At 30.4% G+C, this 17,627-nt stretch overlaps 1 protein-coding gene across 6 annotated transcripts; it reads left to right on the forward strand.

Annotated features, from left to right (window-relative positions):
* The first annotated feature begins 8,195 nt into the window (after positions 1-8,195).
* Positions 8,196-13,677, forward strand: LOC123228399. Of its 6 annotated transcripts, none has more exons than XM_044653795.1 (12): positions 8,196-8,326; positions 8,617-8,772; positions 9,206-9,413; positions 9,535-9,662; positions 10,020-10,128; positions 10,265-10,304; positions 11,076-11,165; positions 11,283-11,382; positions 11,493-11,632; positions 11,963-12,065; positions 12,177-13,009; positions 13,091-13,677. In XM_044653795.1, the coding sequence occupies exons 3-12, from the start codon at positions 9,275-9,277 to the stop codon at positions 13,356-13,358; spliced, it is 1,950 nt and encodes a 649-aa protein (XP_044509730.1). In that variant the 5' UTR covers positions 8,196-8,326; positions 8,617-8,772; positions 9,206-9,274; the 3' UTR covers positions 13,359-13,677. The 6 variants fall into 6 exon arrangements, with proteins under 6 accessions (XP_044509730.1, XP_044509731.1, XP_044509729.1 ...); XM_044653796.1 differs by having other exon boundaries at positions 8,238-8,390; XM_044653794.1 differs by having other exon boundaries at positions 8,317-8,446.
* The last annotated feature ends 3,950 nt before the right edge of the window (positions 13,678-17,627 follow it).

The following is a 17,627-nucleotide window of genomic DNA, read 5'->3' on the forward strand; positions in this document are numbered from 1 at the left end:
AGATCTAAGTGATGAAACTTGAATTAATCCTGATAATTTGTTCTAAGTAGATTGGCATAATGTTTTGCTTTCATGGTCCTTGGCTAAGACTTGATTACATAAGCTGCAGCAAAACATGACCATATAGGATCAATCAAGCAAATTTCTGAAATTTTCTTCAATCACATAAAATGAAATTGAAAGGGCATGCAAGTATTATGAATTGTTGCAAATACTGAGATAAAGGCCTTGGGATGTTGGATCAAGGTGATTTCCAGAGCTTTAGTACCTGTGGTAACTGACCTGCAAAAGTTGAAGCAATAAAGAACCAGGGAATTTTAAAAGCGGTTGTTGATATTTCTCCATCAAGAGGGAGATTTCATAATATCCCACAAAGAGAGAAATTGCAATACACTAACCGGGCAAAAAAGAGGACTCCAAGCAAGACAAACAGGAAAAGTTGCTAGATGGAGTAAAATTATGTTCCACCCTTTTTCCAACTGGACAAAGCACAAACAATAAACAAACATACACATACTTATATATGTCATCACGTAATTTAACGATTTTAAATTTAAGATAAAATAATATTTAATCATATGATGACATACATAAATATATATAAATTTATGTATTTAAAATAGGTATATATAGTACTGCTCATATATCAAATAATCTGAAACAAATTGCAACGCATTCAGATGGAAAGCTCGAGAAACAAAGAATACACAAGATGAACGAAAAAGACAGGAGCAAAGACGAAGGGGTTAATGGGTCTATACTGTTTTTACTTGGGCTCAATTTCTTTAGAATGATATAACTTATCTTTGTTTCGTTAAACTTTTATGTCAAATATTAAATTTGTTAAGCTTTTAATATGCAAAATTTTTTTGGGATTTTTCCATATTAGTTTTTTAGCAAATGTTAAGGTCATTGCAAAACAAAAATTTGATTTTTTCATGTTTTATTATATCAATAAAACTATATATATACACTTTTAAATACATAAATAAATAAATAAATAATGTGTTATTATATAATTAAATAATTTTAAATAAATAATAAAATAATATTCAAATACATGATGATATATTATCTATTTACTCATTTATATACTTAAACTATATATACAGAACATTACCCTTATTATATAATATTTTTTCAATAGTTTTTATGGATTTTCTATAATAGAAGCACAAGTTAGGATAAACCTTGGAAATGTAATCTTTTTTTATAATCAAAAATTTTGTCTGCATTTATTAAATAAATAAATTTAAATATAGTAATCGAATCTATAAATACTATATTAAGTAAGTTAAATTTTCATAAATATTGCAAAAACTTGAATTTAAATATATTTTTTTTAAATTTTATTACTTTATTAATTTTATTAACTATTGGGCTTTGAAAATGTAATGTTTGAGTTTCGAGGTTCAAGAATTAATGTAATTGTCAAAAAACGGGCTAAAGCGGTACATGAAGGATTGATGATGAGGTGTACGTAGATTTGAGTACGACGGTGGGCATTACTGGTTCAGATTCTGAGGCCCGTATGATATTGTCCACATCTGCAAACTAAATTAGGAAAGCTTGGGCTGGCAATGGCTGCCGACTACTTTCCTTTATGGCCAAAGGACTATTTTCCACCCAAAGGTAGGTTGTATTCCTAAATTTTCTCTTTTTAATTTTAATAATTTTAAATATCTATTTATAAGTAATTAAAATTAATAAAACTCTAATTCTTTAAAATTTTACCTCTTTTTGCTCTTTTAAACTTTAAAAAATAAAGGTTTTTCCCAACCTAAGTTTAAAAAAATGACAGTTTTCTCTTAAAGTTTCATTTCGAGATCTTCGACATTATCTTTAGCTCCATTGCTGGCGGCATCTTCCTATCGAAGCTTTCTCTCCCTTCGACTGTCTCTCTCTACCTATTTGGACATTCAATTGACGTCGGAAGAGCAGTGAAAGACGAAGAACTTCGTCGAAAAAGATGAAGTTCTTTATCTTCCTAAATGGATCCTTCGACATCGATCGAACGTCCAAATGGGAGAAAAGAGACCATCGGAGGGAGAGTAAGCTTTGGGAGGGAGAGGTTACCAGCAATGACATCAAAGATGACATCGAAGATCTCGAAATGAAACTCTAAGAGAAAACTATTATTTTTTAAAATTTAAGCTAGAAAAAATTTTTAATTTTCAAAGTTTAAGACGGTAAAAAGAAATTATATTTTAATTTATTTTTAATATTATAGAGAAAATGATTATTTTATCTTTACTACTGTTAATTTTAACTACTTATAAGTAGATATTTGAGATTATCAAAATTAAAGGGAGACACTTGAAAATGTATCATAACCTTAGGTGGGAAATAGTCCTTTGGCCCTCTTTTAACTATATGTTCAGGGCCCCACTTATAAATTATTTTTTAATTATTATCTGCTCCCCTACCAAAAATAGAGGTCATTGATTGACAGTTGACCTAACAAAATGGACATATTATTGCTGCTATTTTGAAGAGTTTGGTTATGGTGATGGTTTATTATTAAAACTAAAAAATTATTTTAAAGATAAATTATTTTAAAAATTATTAATTATAAATATAAAATTTGATAAAATTAATATATATAAATAATTATTGTATTTGATTAGAAGTAGTAAAAGAATACTAATATATTATTTTATTTAATTTTTTTTAGTATAATTATTTTAAAATATTTTTATATTATTTATTATATTGGTTAAAAATAAGAGTTTTTTAAATTAATAAATAAAGATATAGTTATAATAAAATTAACATTAATTTAGTAATATTTTATTATTTAAAGTGGAAGTGATAATCAGATTATCTCTTGTATTATCTGTTGTATTACAATTAGTAATATAAAATTACTAATTAAATAAAATAATATAAATAATAAAAAATAAATTTTTAAAATAATATTTAATCTTCTCAATCAAACGCCCCTTAGGATAGAGGATTGATAAGATTCTCTTTCAAATTTTGTCTCACAATATTACATTTTGTAAAATTCTCCTTTGTTTTCTTTTCCAATTAAATAACAAAAATTTTATTAAACGAAAATAATTCATTTTCTACAACTTCATCTTCACTCTATCTTTACCTCTAAAAACCACACATCTTTTTCATTTTCTAACTTCATCGTTACTTCTTAATTAATTGAGAGTTGGTTAATTTAACAAGTATTGAATCATTAATTGTTTTTCTGGAAAAATATAATCATATTTTTTACGTTTAGGTTTAGATTTAATCCACCATTTAAATATTGATTGGATGTGAAATGTGGGTGTAAAACTCTAAACTAACCCTATGTTTTTTTGGTTGAAACATGTAAAAAGCAAGGAGGAAGAGTCGAATTCGTTCGACATCCCCATTCGTCCAAAGTTTGATAATGTTAAACTAGGGTATTTCACCAAATTTAGATAAAAACTTTAGCTTCCAACCAAATAGATTTGAAAAAAATTAATCAAATCTTACCAAAACAATATAATCCAGATTATGCTAATTTCTTTCAAATATGGTTGGTTGATTTTGTGGTATAGCCTATTTCGGCCAAATTTTTTTTTAGATATAGTTGATTGAATTGTCAATGGTTTTGATAATTCGATCATTCTTTTTTCAGTCAATTTTCTTCTATTTGTATATTAAATCAATTGTCTTTTAAACTAGTCTACCATGAAGATTACAAATGAAAAGTGACAATCCATTGGAATTAAACGTAATCAACTTTTCTTTTCTTCCAGACTATTGTATTTCAAGATTTCAAGTGTTGAAATCCTTATAGTCATAATTTTATAAATCAACATTAAATTTTAGGGTTATTGATCAATATGTTTCTGACTAAAATTTAATATATAGCTTGAATGTTATGTTGTTGATTGAACCTACGTTGAAATAATGTGAGATATGGTTGATAAACCCTAGAGGGAAGCCTTGCATGAAAACCCAAGGATTCAACTTTTTTGATTAGTTATGATTAAACATCGCAGAAGATAATGTCATTCATCTCATCAAATTTGATCCTCATATGGTGTTCACCCATGACAATAGGATCGAGTCGGGCGAGAGAGAAATTGGTTGTCTCATTGCTCATGGGGCCTCTCCCGAGTTGTCATTTTCCATTAAATTACTTGCATGATAGCACAGTATTAAATATAATTATAAAAAATTCATGGTGAGGTGCAAGTACATTTCAGTCATCGGGTGGGCATTAATGGTGCCATCTTCTGAGGGCCATAGGAGATTGGGCACATCTGCAAATTAAATTAAATTGGGAAAGGTTGGCTTGGCTGGGCTACCCACTACCGTCTCTTCTCTGCCCCACTTGTAATTATCTTTTAATTATTATCTGCTCCCCAACCAAAAATGAATATCGTTCAGTTCAACTAACAAAACGGAAGATGTTAATTCTACCTTTGATTTGTGAATATTTTATTATTAAAATTTAAAAAAAATTTAAAAATTAGGATATAATTTATTATTATAATTAATTAAATTTGATAAAATTAAATAAGTATAAATAATTATTATGTTTAATTAGAAGTAATAAAATAATACTAACATATTATTTTACTAAATATTTTCGGATATAATTATTCTAAAATATTTTTTATATTGTTTGTTATATTAATTAAGAATTAGATTATTTTTGTTTTAAAAAAATTAATAAATAAATATATAGTTATAATAAAATCAAGATTATCATAATAATTTTTTAATACGTAAGTAAAATATGATAATCAGATTATTTTTTATATTATCTGTTATATTATTATTAATAATAAAATATTATTAAAATATTTTATTACTTAAAAATCAAACAAAACAGTGTAAGTAATAAAAAATAGAGTATTAGAATAATTTTTATAAAACTCTAACCAAATATCCCTTGGGATAAAGAGCTGGGAAGGGAAATATCTTTTTCAAATTTTTTGTCACACAATATTGCATTTTGTCAAATTCTTCTCAAATTTTTTTCTCAATTTAATATCAAAAATATCCTTCGATAAAAATAATTCATTTTCTATGACCTCATCTTCACTCTATCTTTGGCTCTGATAACCTCAACACATCTTTTTCATTTTCTAACTTTATCTTTACCTCTTAATTAATTGAAGGTTGGTTAATTTAACAAGTATTCAATCATTAATTGTGTTTCTAGAAATATATAATCGTATTTTTTAGGTTTAGGTTAAGATTTAATCCATAATTTGAATATTGTGTTATCAGTTTTATTTTCATTGATTGGATGTGAAAGGTGGGCATAAACGTAAAAAACTAATTCTATGTTTTTTTGGCCAAAACATGTGAGAAGCGAGGAGAAAGAGATGAATTCAATTGACATCCTCATTCGACGACCAAAATTTGATAATGTTAAGTAAAGTATTTCCGTCAATCAAATCTTACCAAAACAACATATTCCAAATTATATTAATTTCTTTCATAAATGATTTTGGCTGATTTGGTCATATAGGCTATTTTGGCCAATTTTGTTTTTGTTTTTTTAAATATAGTCTATTGAATTGTCAATGGTTTTGATAGCTCCATCTACCTCTTTTTATTCAATTTTTTTTCTATTTGCATATTGAACCAATTGTCATTTAATGTAGTATATTATGAGGACTACAATTAATTAAGACTTTTCACGTTCATCTGTACTTCTACCATAAATTTGTTTTTGGATTCTTTTATTTGAAGATTTTCCATGCAATGAAAGCTGAAAATTCAAAATATAATTGATTAACCCATGTGTGAAGTTAAATTAAATCCATTCTCACCATCACATCCAACAACAACCACTAGATCAAATTGGTTGAAAATTATTGGGTTTGACCAATCGATTCACTAGTTCATGTCACATAATATTATGATATTTTAAATTTTTAAAAATTGTTTATTTTATTATAAAAAGTTAAATACTTTTTATAATGGGTTGATTCATTTCTCCGTCACACAATAAAAAATACTTATATTAATAAAAGTTAAACTTAATATCAAACTTTTTAATTTTTTTTCTTTTTTATTTTATTTTTGGTCTTATGTTTTCTTTATAAACTTTTAAAAATTAATTTAGCCTAATCTAAAATAATCAAACTGATTTATCAGTTTCAAGATATTTAAAACTTTTGCAAAACCACTATCATCAAAAATAAGAATTATGAAACAAAATTTCATTAACTTTGGTCAAATCTGGTTCTGCTAATTTTAATTGGGTTAACCGATTTACCAATTTTGATCGATTTTGACTGAGTCAATAAACAACCCATTTTTTAATGTGAATTAAATCAAACTTAAAGTCGATTTTCGATTCAACTAGGTAAACTAACTAGTCTAATCTAATTTTGAAAACCTTGGTAAAAATTAAAGGAACCTCTCTATATGCATGAAAGTGTTTAATACCCCCATATTGGTTTGGTTTACGCTAATTTTAATCATTTTTTGTTGTCTTCAACCTTGGACCGAAAAAATGGCCAAATATAACCGAATTCAATTAATATGTAGTTTTGAAGTTTAAAAAAGTTCATCAAAATTCTTCAATTTTCAATAATCATATACTTCGTTCAACTTTCAAACATTCATACTTACTTTTTTCCTCTCTTCAAATGCATAAACAAATCCATAAAGAAAGTGCTTCTCCATGTCACAAAATTTTTTAACGTGTTTACACTAAATCAATTGTGGGGAGGGAAAAGAAATTATGAACAAAGAAATTTAATATGTCATCATATGATTGAGTGTTATTTTATTTTTAATTTAAAATCATTTAATTATACGATAATATATCATTTATATATCTAAATTATATATAAAAAATACGTACGTATAATTTTACTACAGATTTAATATGCAAAAATGTTAAAAAAAAAAAAGATATTGCAAAGGAGTTCAAACATATAATCATGAGATTTGAAGAGGAAATGTTGGTGATATGTTTGGTTCTCAAAAGTAGAGATAAAGTGGAGATGCAGCTAGTGAAAAGAGATTGTCTTTATTGAATTCTCAATTCTAAATTGTAAAGGAGGGGTGAAATTTGGCAAAGCCATATGGTGATACAAAAAGTTAAAGTTGCAATCCCATTTAATTTCTCTTGGAATTGAGAAATGACACTCCACTTTCTATTCACTTTTTGCTTTCTCTCTTAACCAATAGCATTTTCCCAATTTCAACAAAAATATTTTTGACTATAAAGGAAACCTTATTCACTCTCTAATCAAAAGTTTAGGGTTATTGATCAATATGTTTTGACTACAATTTAATAAATTATTTGAATATTATGTTATTAGTCATAGTAGTTGAATCGTAAATCAAAAATCTAATTTGAGAAAAAAATAAAAATGATTGTCTCTCAAACAACGACGATTTCATTTTCATTTAAGATGAAAATGGTTAAAGAGGGAGGGAGAGAGAATGCGTCGAAGATGGTGAAGTTCGCCAAAAAGTGGTAAGAAAAAAAACTTTAAAGAGAATTGACTACTTTTCAGACATTCAATGGAGAGAAAAGAATTATTAGATTTTTAAATTAAGAAAGAAAAAATGTGATAAATTTTTATTTTAAAAATATTTTTAACTAGATAACATTTTTACAAAAAAATGATATTTAAATTTTTTAAAGTTAATATATAGAAATTTTGGATTTCACTGATCCTTAGGTGGGAATAGGTCTTTTGGCCTTTCAAAAAATAAAAATGTTGAGCTGGATTTTACTGTTTTTGTCCAATCACATTATTATTTTATTTACAAAAATATATTGGTTTATATTGATAAAATATATTATATCGTGATATACGTTTTGTATTATATGATATATTTATTATATCGTATTAATTCAATATATTTCATGGTATGTATTATCTTTTTCTTATATAATATTTTATATTATTGAAAATTGATAACTACATTAAAAAACGATTAAATTGAGCTGGATTTCACCGTTTTTATCCAATTATGTAATTTTGATATTATAAAATAAAATTTGTTAGCAAAAATTGAAACGAATTTAGGACAAGACAATTATAAGGCGCATATTTGATTACCCAATCTTTAACAAGACCGCGATCGAGAATCTAGAATCGGCGATAAAATTGGCTTAAAGGCAACGCCAGATAACCAAAGCTAAGGCAATCAACTATGTAATCGGAGCCCCACGTGTCTTGTCCGATAGAACCAAAGCTGTTTCTTTTATTTATTTATTTAAATTTTTCTCCGCACCGAATCTAATTCCAGTTGCTTTCCTACTTTCATTTCAGCTTGCCTTGCCTTGCCTTGCAATTCCCTGTCTCCCACCCCACCTTAATTAAACTACAGATTTGCTTTAAGGCCCCGGGATCATGTAATTGATTTCATATTTTTGTCATGATCAGAGATGTTTTAATATTAATTAAAGATTTTCGATGGTAATTACGCCTTTATTATTGGACCAAATCTAAATGCTGGCAAGCAAGAACGAAAGGTCCAGATTTGGTTTCTCCTTTATGAAAAAATATCTTCAAAAAAAAATATTTTAATGGCTTTTATAAGTAATGAATAAATTAATAAAACAGTTTTTTTGTTTTCTTATTGCTGAAGTTATGATATTTTACCGAATCTGATTCTCTTTTATGTCTGGAATTGGTTACGCAGAGGAAGAGACTTCATTTCCGTGTTCATTTTTGGCGGTGATTTTTACTAAATTATATCGAGATCCGCATTTTGGTTGCGGGAATTTATGATTTTTGACGCTGGGTTGACTTCAGAATTCCATAACTCCAGCTGGGTTTGTCTCTTCATGAGCTTCTTGTGAGTTGGATGAAAATTACCATAAACTTTGATATTCCTTTTCATTTTCTTTTCTGTGTTATGATTTTTTTTAATGTTATTTTATGCTGGGAAAGTTGTATGAGAAATTTTATGGTATTTGAAGTTATGAAGTTTGAAAATTTGATGCTTTTTATCTTGCTGAAATTTGAATATTTATTCATGCACAGAATCTTAAAGATCATACTCAACTAGTGAACTTATCTCAATCAAGATAAACAGATTTTGATGATAACTTTTCCATTCACTTGCTTGTTTGCTATTTCTGGTAAATTTGCAGGTATTTAATGCAGAAGACAATGAATTCATATATTTTTATTATTTGGTATTTTGATGTCAAGAGAATTTATTTGTTTGGTTAAGCTTATGTTTATTAAAGAACATGAACATTATTATTTTGCGATTGAAATTTTAGGGGGCTCGTAGCGAAATGAGTATGCGGTATCCAATGTAAAGTCTTTGTGGTTTTCTTGGGGATAGTAAGATGGGAAAGAAGGGGAAGATTTCTCACTATAGAGAGAGGCTTGACAGGACATTGGCATCTTCGGAATTGACAAATGAGGAGAACCTCAGAAATTTGGTGAAAAATCAACTCCTAAATTCTTCCTCCAATGGTTTAGGAGGTTAGTATCTCCTCAAAACTTTCATGTGAATTGTTGTTATTATAGTTGATATAAGCTATTGTGGACCGTTTTGTAATCTGATTGAAAAGTAGTTTGTAATTCATGACTTTGGGTTGGGCAGGTTGTAGTGAAAGTGTAGTAGAAAAGAAGACTGCTGAAGTCTCCAAGTTTCTTGACATGCTGAGGAGTGCTTCTGTAGATGATGATGAGGTTTCAAAAACTACCGAGGGATCACATGGTGAATGGAAAGTATGCTCACCCAACTGGAATGCTGGATAATTATACTTTTTTCATATCCTTAAATACTTTTCTATCTGGAAGAGAGAAATCTTGGAAGATGAGCAATATATATCATCACCTTTTTTATCATCTTTTGATGTTCAGTTGGACCTCATCTGCCAGAGAACCATTGCTTTCAATTTTCCTTTTCTGGGGTTTTAAATTTTACTGCCTTTCAGATGAACTAGGGTTCCCTGTATGCTGAACATGTTAATAAAAATGCATTACTTCATTAAATTTCTTGTGTTTTGTCTTTGATCAAGATTATTGGTCATTGAAAAGTGGCTTCTAGATATTGACGTTGTTGATGCCTATCACTTTTGACAGTTAAAACAGGATAACGAAGAGTTCCGTGTTATGTATCGTGAAGGACCTGAGGGCACTCCTCTTCACTCATTACTTGTTGAAGGCTATGTAGAGGGGCCCTTAGATGCTTGTGAGTTTCACTGAAGTACTTGAGAGAATTTTGGGCTTCATCATAGAATTCTAAATTGATGAGAAAAAAACTGGGTAAATCACTCTTTTATTTATCAATTTTGGAGCTCTTTTTTAAGATCTGTACTTCATTGCAGGTTTTTGTGTTGCTTGGGAGTCAACCCTCTACAACAAATGGTGAGACTTCTTTCCATCATTGTTGATTTTGCCCTTTGTATAATATCTTTCTAATATATGGGGAATGTATTAGTTGATGTAGTATGTGAATCACATTGTCTCTTCTCTTTGTCTTTTCATTTTTTCTTTTCCAACAAAATGTGGTTACAACTTCTATACTTGGTTGAATCATCTTATTGTCTTCTTTTTCTTCTCCCTCAGTTTTGAAAAACTTGTGCTTATGATTTATTTATTGCTTGTCTGACTGCTTCTATGAGAACAATTGGCCTTTTTCTTCCTCAACTTTTCTTATGGCATAACCAAGAGTTCTAGATGTAGCATCTTATCATCCTGATATTTCTATAGATGCTATCATTTTCCTGGACTTCTGAAAGTATGACTTTGTTAACTTTGTGCTGGATTTTGCCATTTACTCCTGCTTTAGTGAGCTAGTCTAGTATTACCCGCTTGTGTGCTTGATTGTGACATGATGTGAAGCTTGTTTCTATTCCCACTCTGGGAAAAGTTTGTTGGTTATGGATAATGATTACAAAATGAAGAGTTGTTGCTTCTAATATTCGTCATATTCTTTCCTGCACATCTTCTGTAGACAATTATATATACTCTTGCATCTAAACTTAAACAATGTTTGGTGCAACCAAGAAAGTTTAAGAGCTAGTTTGATTTATATGGTTGAAATCAAGATGGTTTCTCAGAGAACCTTTGATGTGAATTGCAGTTATTGTAGTCAGAATATAATTTACTCTTTTCTATTTCCTTACTTTCTCCCAGGTGGCCTCAGTATAATTTTCCGCCCTTCAAAATCACTTCGTTACAATGTTTGCAAAAGGTCCGGATTTGTGAACAGATATCTTTAGTGAGGTTTGTCCACGACAAAAATGCATCATTTGTTTGAAATTTTGCTATATTTGATTCCTTCACTCCCCTTAATTCTGTAAATTCAAGATGCTGATTTTTCCTTATGTTTTCGGAAGAAAGGGTGAAGATTACTTGGCCACTGTCTGCCCGAGAGGCCATTGTGCACTATTTTATGTTAGAGTATTTTCAAGATGATCTCATCCTTGTTCTATTTAACACAGTATGTTTCATTTATATAGTGTGTTGGAATTTATTTTCATGAGATTCTTAATCTACTTCTGCCTGACTAATGGCTAAACTAAAGAATTTTGTTATCATTTTTACTTTCAGATTGATGATGTGAAGAGCATTGATAAAAATACTCATGGGTTTAGTAATGATGGCATTCCTGAAGAAAAGGATGTCATAAGGATTGAGTTGGAGGGAGGGGTTGCTATGCAAAAGGTGACCCAGGAAAGAAGCTACCTTAGGTGAGTTCATCTTTAAATGGCTATATTACCTCAGTGGACGCCTAAATAATGGGTTGAGCTGCATCGTTTTTTTTTCCAACATTGAAAAATAGCACAGGACATAATTAAGGCTACATAAGACCAAAGTTTGTGTTGCTTGATAATCTATATGGAGCAGATGACAAAACTAATGAAGTTTCCATAAATATTGAGATTGCTGGTGGATTGCTTCTAATTGCTAATAGTAAAAGCACCAGAGGAGAAAAAGAAAAAATCTGTTTACCATGCAACAATAATCTGTTTTTGGTGCTCTTTTGTTACAAAATTTTGACTTCTGCCAAATTTTTGTAGGACTATAGCACATATGGATGTGAAGTTTGACTTTGTCCCTCCTTCTCTCATAAATTTCATTTCCAGGCAGCTCATTGGAAGTGGTTTCAGGCTCTATCAAAAGGTTATTCAATTTATTCAGCAATGTTTTATCTTGAGCATGTGAGTGTCTTGTTTGCTATGTGCCATGCTACTGATGTCACCTCCTAATTCAGCTGTTTAATTTTCATTTCAGGCAGTGGCTTCTGTTCTTAATGATAGTGAAGATTACAGCAAGGCCTTGAAGGAGCCACTTTATGCTCGAATACATGAAGTTCTTTATTCCAAGAACGAGTCCAAGGAAACTTTGAAAGCAGAAGAGCTGAAGAATGATACGGCTGTTGTGCCTGAAGAACATCTGATTGAAGTTACTCAAGATGGCCTAAGTGATGTGGAACAGAATGTTGTTAATATTAACCATGCCCATGAGTCTTTGCTGAACAGCACATTAGTTACAGAGAGAAAAGTTGTCAGTCAGATTGAGGAGTCTCTGAGAGCAAAGGAGCTCAGGAATTATTCCCGTAATCTGCCAGAACAACATCTCATTGGAGGTTTGCAGGATGGCCTGAGTGATGTTGAACAGAATGTTCATAATGTTAACCATGCCAGTGAATCTTTGCCAAGTAACACACAAGTTACAAAGAGCAATGTTGTTAATGAGATAGAGGAAGAAGAGAGCGATGAAAGTGTGGTCTTAGAAGGGGATGACAAAGCTATGCATCAAACCTTTACCATTAAGACCCCAGAAACTCATCATGTGAATGGAAAAACAAATGTTTCTGTCAGTCCTCTTGTGCAGCAAGCTCTAGAAACATTAGAGAAGGCCATATATATTGTTCGTGAGCATGGGTTTAACGGCCAAAACAGTTCATCGCTCAGTCTTACGTATAAAAAACCTCCAAACATGGAAAACCATGATGAAAATGATGCAAATTCTTCAGAAGTTGAAGTCTGTACAACATCTGAAAAAGAATCAACAGAGAAAACCGGTCATGAATCCAGAAATAGCACCGGAATACAAGATGTTAGGTACATTTCCGTATGAGTTTACCCAGTTAAACATAAGCGGATTATACTATGAACTAACACTGATTTGATCGTTCTTTGCAGAGGGGAGGTGAACCATAACAGGATAGCGCCGGCATCACCAGTAGATGATCTTCCAATTGGCGCTGAGACCAACCAGGTTTCTTCGAGTTCCCCCCAGAATGGGACAGTGGTAACAACACCTATTTCAGACCAAAACATGCATGCTAATACCAAGCAAACAAGCACAGAAGCAAATGACATCCGCAAAAACAATCGAACTGATACGAAGAAATTAAGCCGGCCAAAAAAGCATAGGTTCAGTTGCTTCTTCCCCTTGAATTCTGCTTAAATAATGCCTTGGAAGAAGAAGATTTTCAGCATCAATAAAAATGAATGCATAAACCTGAGAATGAATCTGTAACATGTTACACAAAATCTTGGTTACAGACTACACTTTCTTTTATGCAATTTTCTGAAGCCTCTTTGTGACCCCATTCGGGGATTCATTTACAAATATATTTATATATATATATTTTTTCTTAGTTCAATAAATTTGTAATTTAAGAAATGATTTTAAATTAAAGTTGTTACTATTTTGCTCCAATTTAAATAATCAATCCCACTCTGCCATGATGGTTATGATACTTTGTAAAATCGGTTAGGCCAAACGACTATTTCCCACCCAAGGTTTGATGTTTTCTCAAAAGTCCCCCTTTTAATTATGGAAACACCAAATACCCACTCATGACCAGTTAGATTTAACTAAACCCTAACGCCTGAAAATTTTATCTCTTTTTGCCCCCCTAAACTTTAAAAACTAAAATTTTCCTCCAGCCTAAGTTTTAAAAAATGGCAGTTTCACCCTAGGGTTTGGTTTTGAAATCTCCGGCGACCGTTCCGGCTCCATTGTTGACGACCTCTCCCTCCCGAAGCAGCCTCTCCTTCCGGCGAATGCTTTCCTCCCATTTGGAGGCTCGATCGGCGTCGAAAACGCCCGTCGTCTTCGTCTGGGAAGACGTCTTCGTCTCCCAAGGCGTTTCCGATGCCGATCGAGCCTCCAAATGGGAGGAAAGCATTCGCCGGAAGGAGAGGCTGCTTCGGGAGGGAGAGGCCGTCGACAATGGAGCCGGAACGGTCGCCGGAGATTTCAAAACCAAACCCTAGGGTGAAACTGTCATTTTTTAAAACTTAGGCTGGGGGAAAATTTTAGTTTTTAAAGTTTAAGGGGATAAAATTAGATTCTATTTTAGTTTATTTTTAATATTATAGCAAAAATGATGATTTTACCCCTACCACCGTTAGGGTTTGGTTAAATCTAACCGGTCATAGGTCGGTGTTTGGTGTTTTCATAGTTAAATGAGAGACTGTTGAGAAAACATCAAACCTTGGGTGGGAAATAGTCGTTTGGCCAATCGGTTAGGCCAAAAGACATTTTATATTATTTTATTTCAACTCTTGTCTCAGGACATTTTTTTTATTTTGTATTTTCAATTTTCAAACCATTTTTCACTTTACTAACTATTTCTTTCTTCGTGTAATTTTGTCTGTAACTTTACCTCTAACTTTTAATTTAACTTTAATTTGGGGTAGAATATATATGTATTTAACAATTATTTTTATGTATGTTTTTTCTTTTTCTACAAGTAAATCTCTACTACTTAAAGTATTAAGAATTGTTAGAGGTGAATAGTGACAATAAGAAAATCAAATTTGTTTTTGTGTTTGTTGTATGTGCTGTAAAAATAATCATTTTCCAACCATTTTATTGGGAAAAGTAATCAATTTTACAATACAATTCTTTGGTTATAAAATTTGGGGAATTAAAGTAAATACCCCTTTTGCCCCCTTTTAAGCAAAAATGATTTTTTTTTCCTATTTCTAAGCAAAAATGCCCCATTTCAAAGTTTTAAGCAAAAATGTCCCAAATTTTTTTTAAAATACCAAAACTATCCTTCACAACTTTTATATAAACTTTTACTTACATACATTTCTCACATTATTCAAACACTCACTTTTACTTTCATTTTTACTCAATATTTGATACTGTGGGTTCGTTCGAAAGAAAAAATTCATATTTCTGAATTCGAGGCAAAAGAAATTAATTTGTGAGAAAAATGTATTTATACGAATTTTAACTCAAAACTTAATTTTATTTGTTAAATCAAATTCGAATGTTATATGAAGGGGGTATTTGGATATTTGATAATATTTTAGGGGGTTAAAAAAATATTAGAAAAATATTTGAAAACTAAAAAAAACTAAAGTAAAATTTGAAAACTACACGTCCAAAAACCTTAAGATGATAACTATCGAAAAATGTACCTAAAATTCGAAAACTACATGTTAAAATATCTAAAATGATAAAAACTGAAATATCAAACAAAAATTCGAAAATTACAATGCGAAATTCCCTAAAATGACAAAAGGAAAAAAATAAATTTGAATTTCAAAAAATAAACGTTGAAATTTTTTAGAAATGCAAAAATTAAAAAATCAATTTGAAATTTGAAAATTAGATAAGAAAATGGGTTTAGAAAACACAAAAATAAAGAAACAGACTTAAAATTTGAAAACTACAAGTCGAAGAACCCTAAAACAATAAAAATGAACATAAAATTTGAAAACTAAACATTAAAATAGCTTAGTATGATAAAAACAAAAAAATCGATCAAAAATTCAAAAATTACTTCAAAAAAATAGGCATAGAAAAGCCAAGAAAATTAAGAAACGAACTTGAAATTCGAAAACTATTCGTCAAAAAAACTTTAAAATAGGAAAAATGAATATGAAATTCAAAAACTACACGTCTAAAAACCTAAGTAGTGAAAAAATATCAATTTTCCCCCTTATATATGTTTTACTCTCTCACAAGTCCTATAGTTTTTGTTTGCTCACTCATCAATTTTCTTATCTCTCACATGTCTTATAGTTTCAAAAAATTAATTTCCCCCCAACCCTCGAATTCCCTCGAGTTCCTTGAAGCACCACCAGCTTATTGTTCAAATACCCCCTCCCCTCGGGGGTTTTCCCTCGCTCTCCCCCGGGTCTTTACTGTTTCAAAAATCACATTCTCCCCCACCCCATGTGACATCGTTCCAACTTGGGGAAGATTTTATTCACCCTGGGGAATCCCAAGGCCCTCTAGGTTTGATCACAGGTGAAACTAAGCTATTTTCCGATAAAAAATCATCATTTCAATCTCCAATTTTAACAACTATCATATCTACACATCCTATAACATAATAGCCTAAAAATATTCAACCAAAACAAGCAAGAATCAACACATTTTATGCATTATTCAAAATCGAAACTCTAAACATTCAACATTTAAAATCTTCATCGAATCAAAATAATCTTAACAATAAAATAATTCAAATAAGAGTAAGAATGATGTACTAACTTTCTTTGTTATTTTCGTTATCGAAAACACAAAAAATGTTGACGAAATTTCAAAGAAGTTAAATGAATACTGAACCTGTGGGAGACTCAGGATTTTCTCTAAATTCCAACAATGAATTTGGGGGAAATTTGGGTAGAGATATGAAAATTTTTTGGTTTATATACGAGGGCATTTTGGTCATTGCAGCTAAATATGATATTTTTGCTTAATTTTTAACTTTTAGAGTAATTTCACCTATGCTCCTATTGTTTAGGCTAATTCTTTAATTTCCCTAAAATTTGTTGTAAATTTTAAATAACCATTTTATTGTAAATTTTGTTCTTGTCTTTTGGTTGCTATTATGTTACACTAATTATTGATTATTTTTAGTTGTTGGAAATTTTCCAATCAAAGAATCATTAAAAATAAAACTTGAATTTATAATCTCTAATTTACGGGGCCATCTCTTTTACCTGCAACCAATTATCTGGAAATTATAGTATATTTTTATGCAGGGAGAAGGATTATTTCCCATCCAACTTTTGATGCGTTCTTAAAATGTCACCCACGGCAGATGGAAAACCATTTTTCCCACCCATGAGCCGTTAACGTTACAAGAATCCGTTTGAGTGAAGGGGTATTTTAGTAATCTCAAATGTTATGTCCGTTTTATAAAAGCGGAATAATAAAAAATTGTTTATTAAACACTTTTCCGTAAAAATTAAATGCGGCCGACTTTTCTGTCACATGCCATCCACCAATGCTTGACGCGTGGCGAAACTTACGGTGGAAGGAAGCTTTATTGGCTAGTTAAAGCGAAATAATTGGCGATATGTTTATGATGGATGATGTGACGAAAGGAAATGAGGACACGTAGAAGGAAAAAGAATATGGCACCGATTTTAAAACGATAAGGAGGCGCATTTCGGTGTGCTCGTACGCAGCACCTGCAGAGAAATAAATACGCAATGATTTCAAAATCAACGGTTAATATTGCTTAGATAGAAATCAACGACTATGAGGAATTTCAAAATCGATAAGCCAATCAAATATGGACATATGTTAGGGCGTTTTTGTCATTTAATGGGGTTTTAAATAAATATCGATGGAAAAAATAATTTTTTATTATATTGAGAGCGAATGAAAAAGCGACGCATGGCCGGGTAATTTGAAACGCCATTTTGAATGAGGGAAAGAGAACGAAGGGTTTCATTTCATTCTCAAATAGCTGCATTGCCT

This window comes from Mangifera indica, chromosome 10 (genome assembly GCF_011075055.1).
Source record: "Mangifera indica cultivar Alphonso chromosome 10, CATAS_Mindica_2.1, whole genome shotgun sequence".
NCBI lineage: Eukaryota > Viridiplantae > Streptophyta > Magnoliopsida > Sapindales > Anacardiaceae > Mangifera > Mangifera indica.

Excerpts from the sequence above, each read along its gene's own strand:
- LOC123228399 (XM_044653795.1), top strand. The coding sequence starts at position 9,275 with ATGGGAAAGAAGGGGAAGATTTCTCACTATAGAGAGAGGCTTGACAGG. Across the intron at positions 10,305-11,075 it reads TCAACCCTCTACAACAAATG|GTGGCCTCAGTATAATTTTC; the intron begins GTGAGACTTCTT and ends ACTTTCTCCCAG. Across the intron at positions 12,066-12,176 it reads GTTTCAGGCTCTATCAAAAG|GCAGTGGCTTCTGTTCTTAA; the intron begins GTTATTCAATTT and ends TTTTCATTTCAG.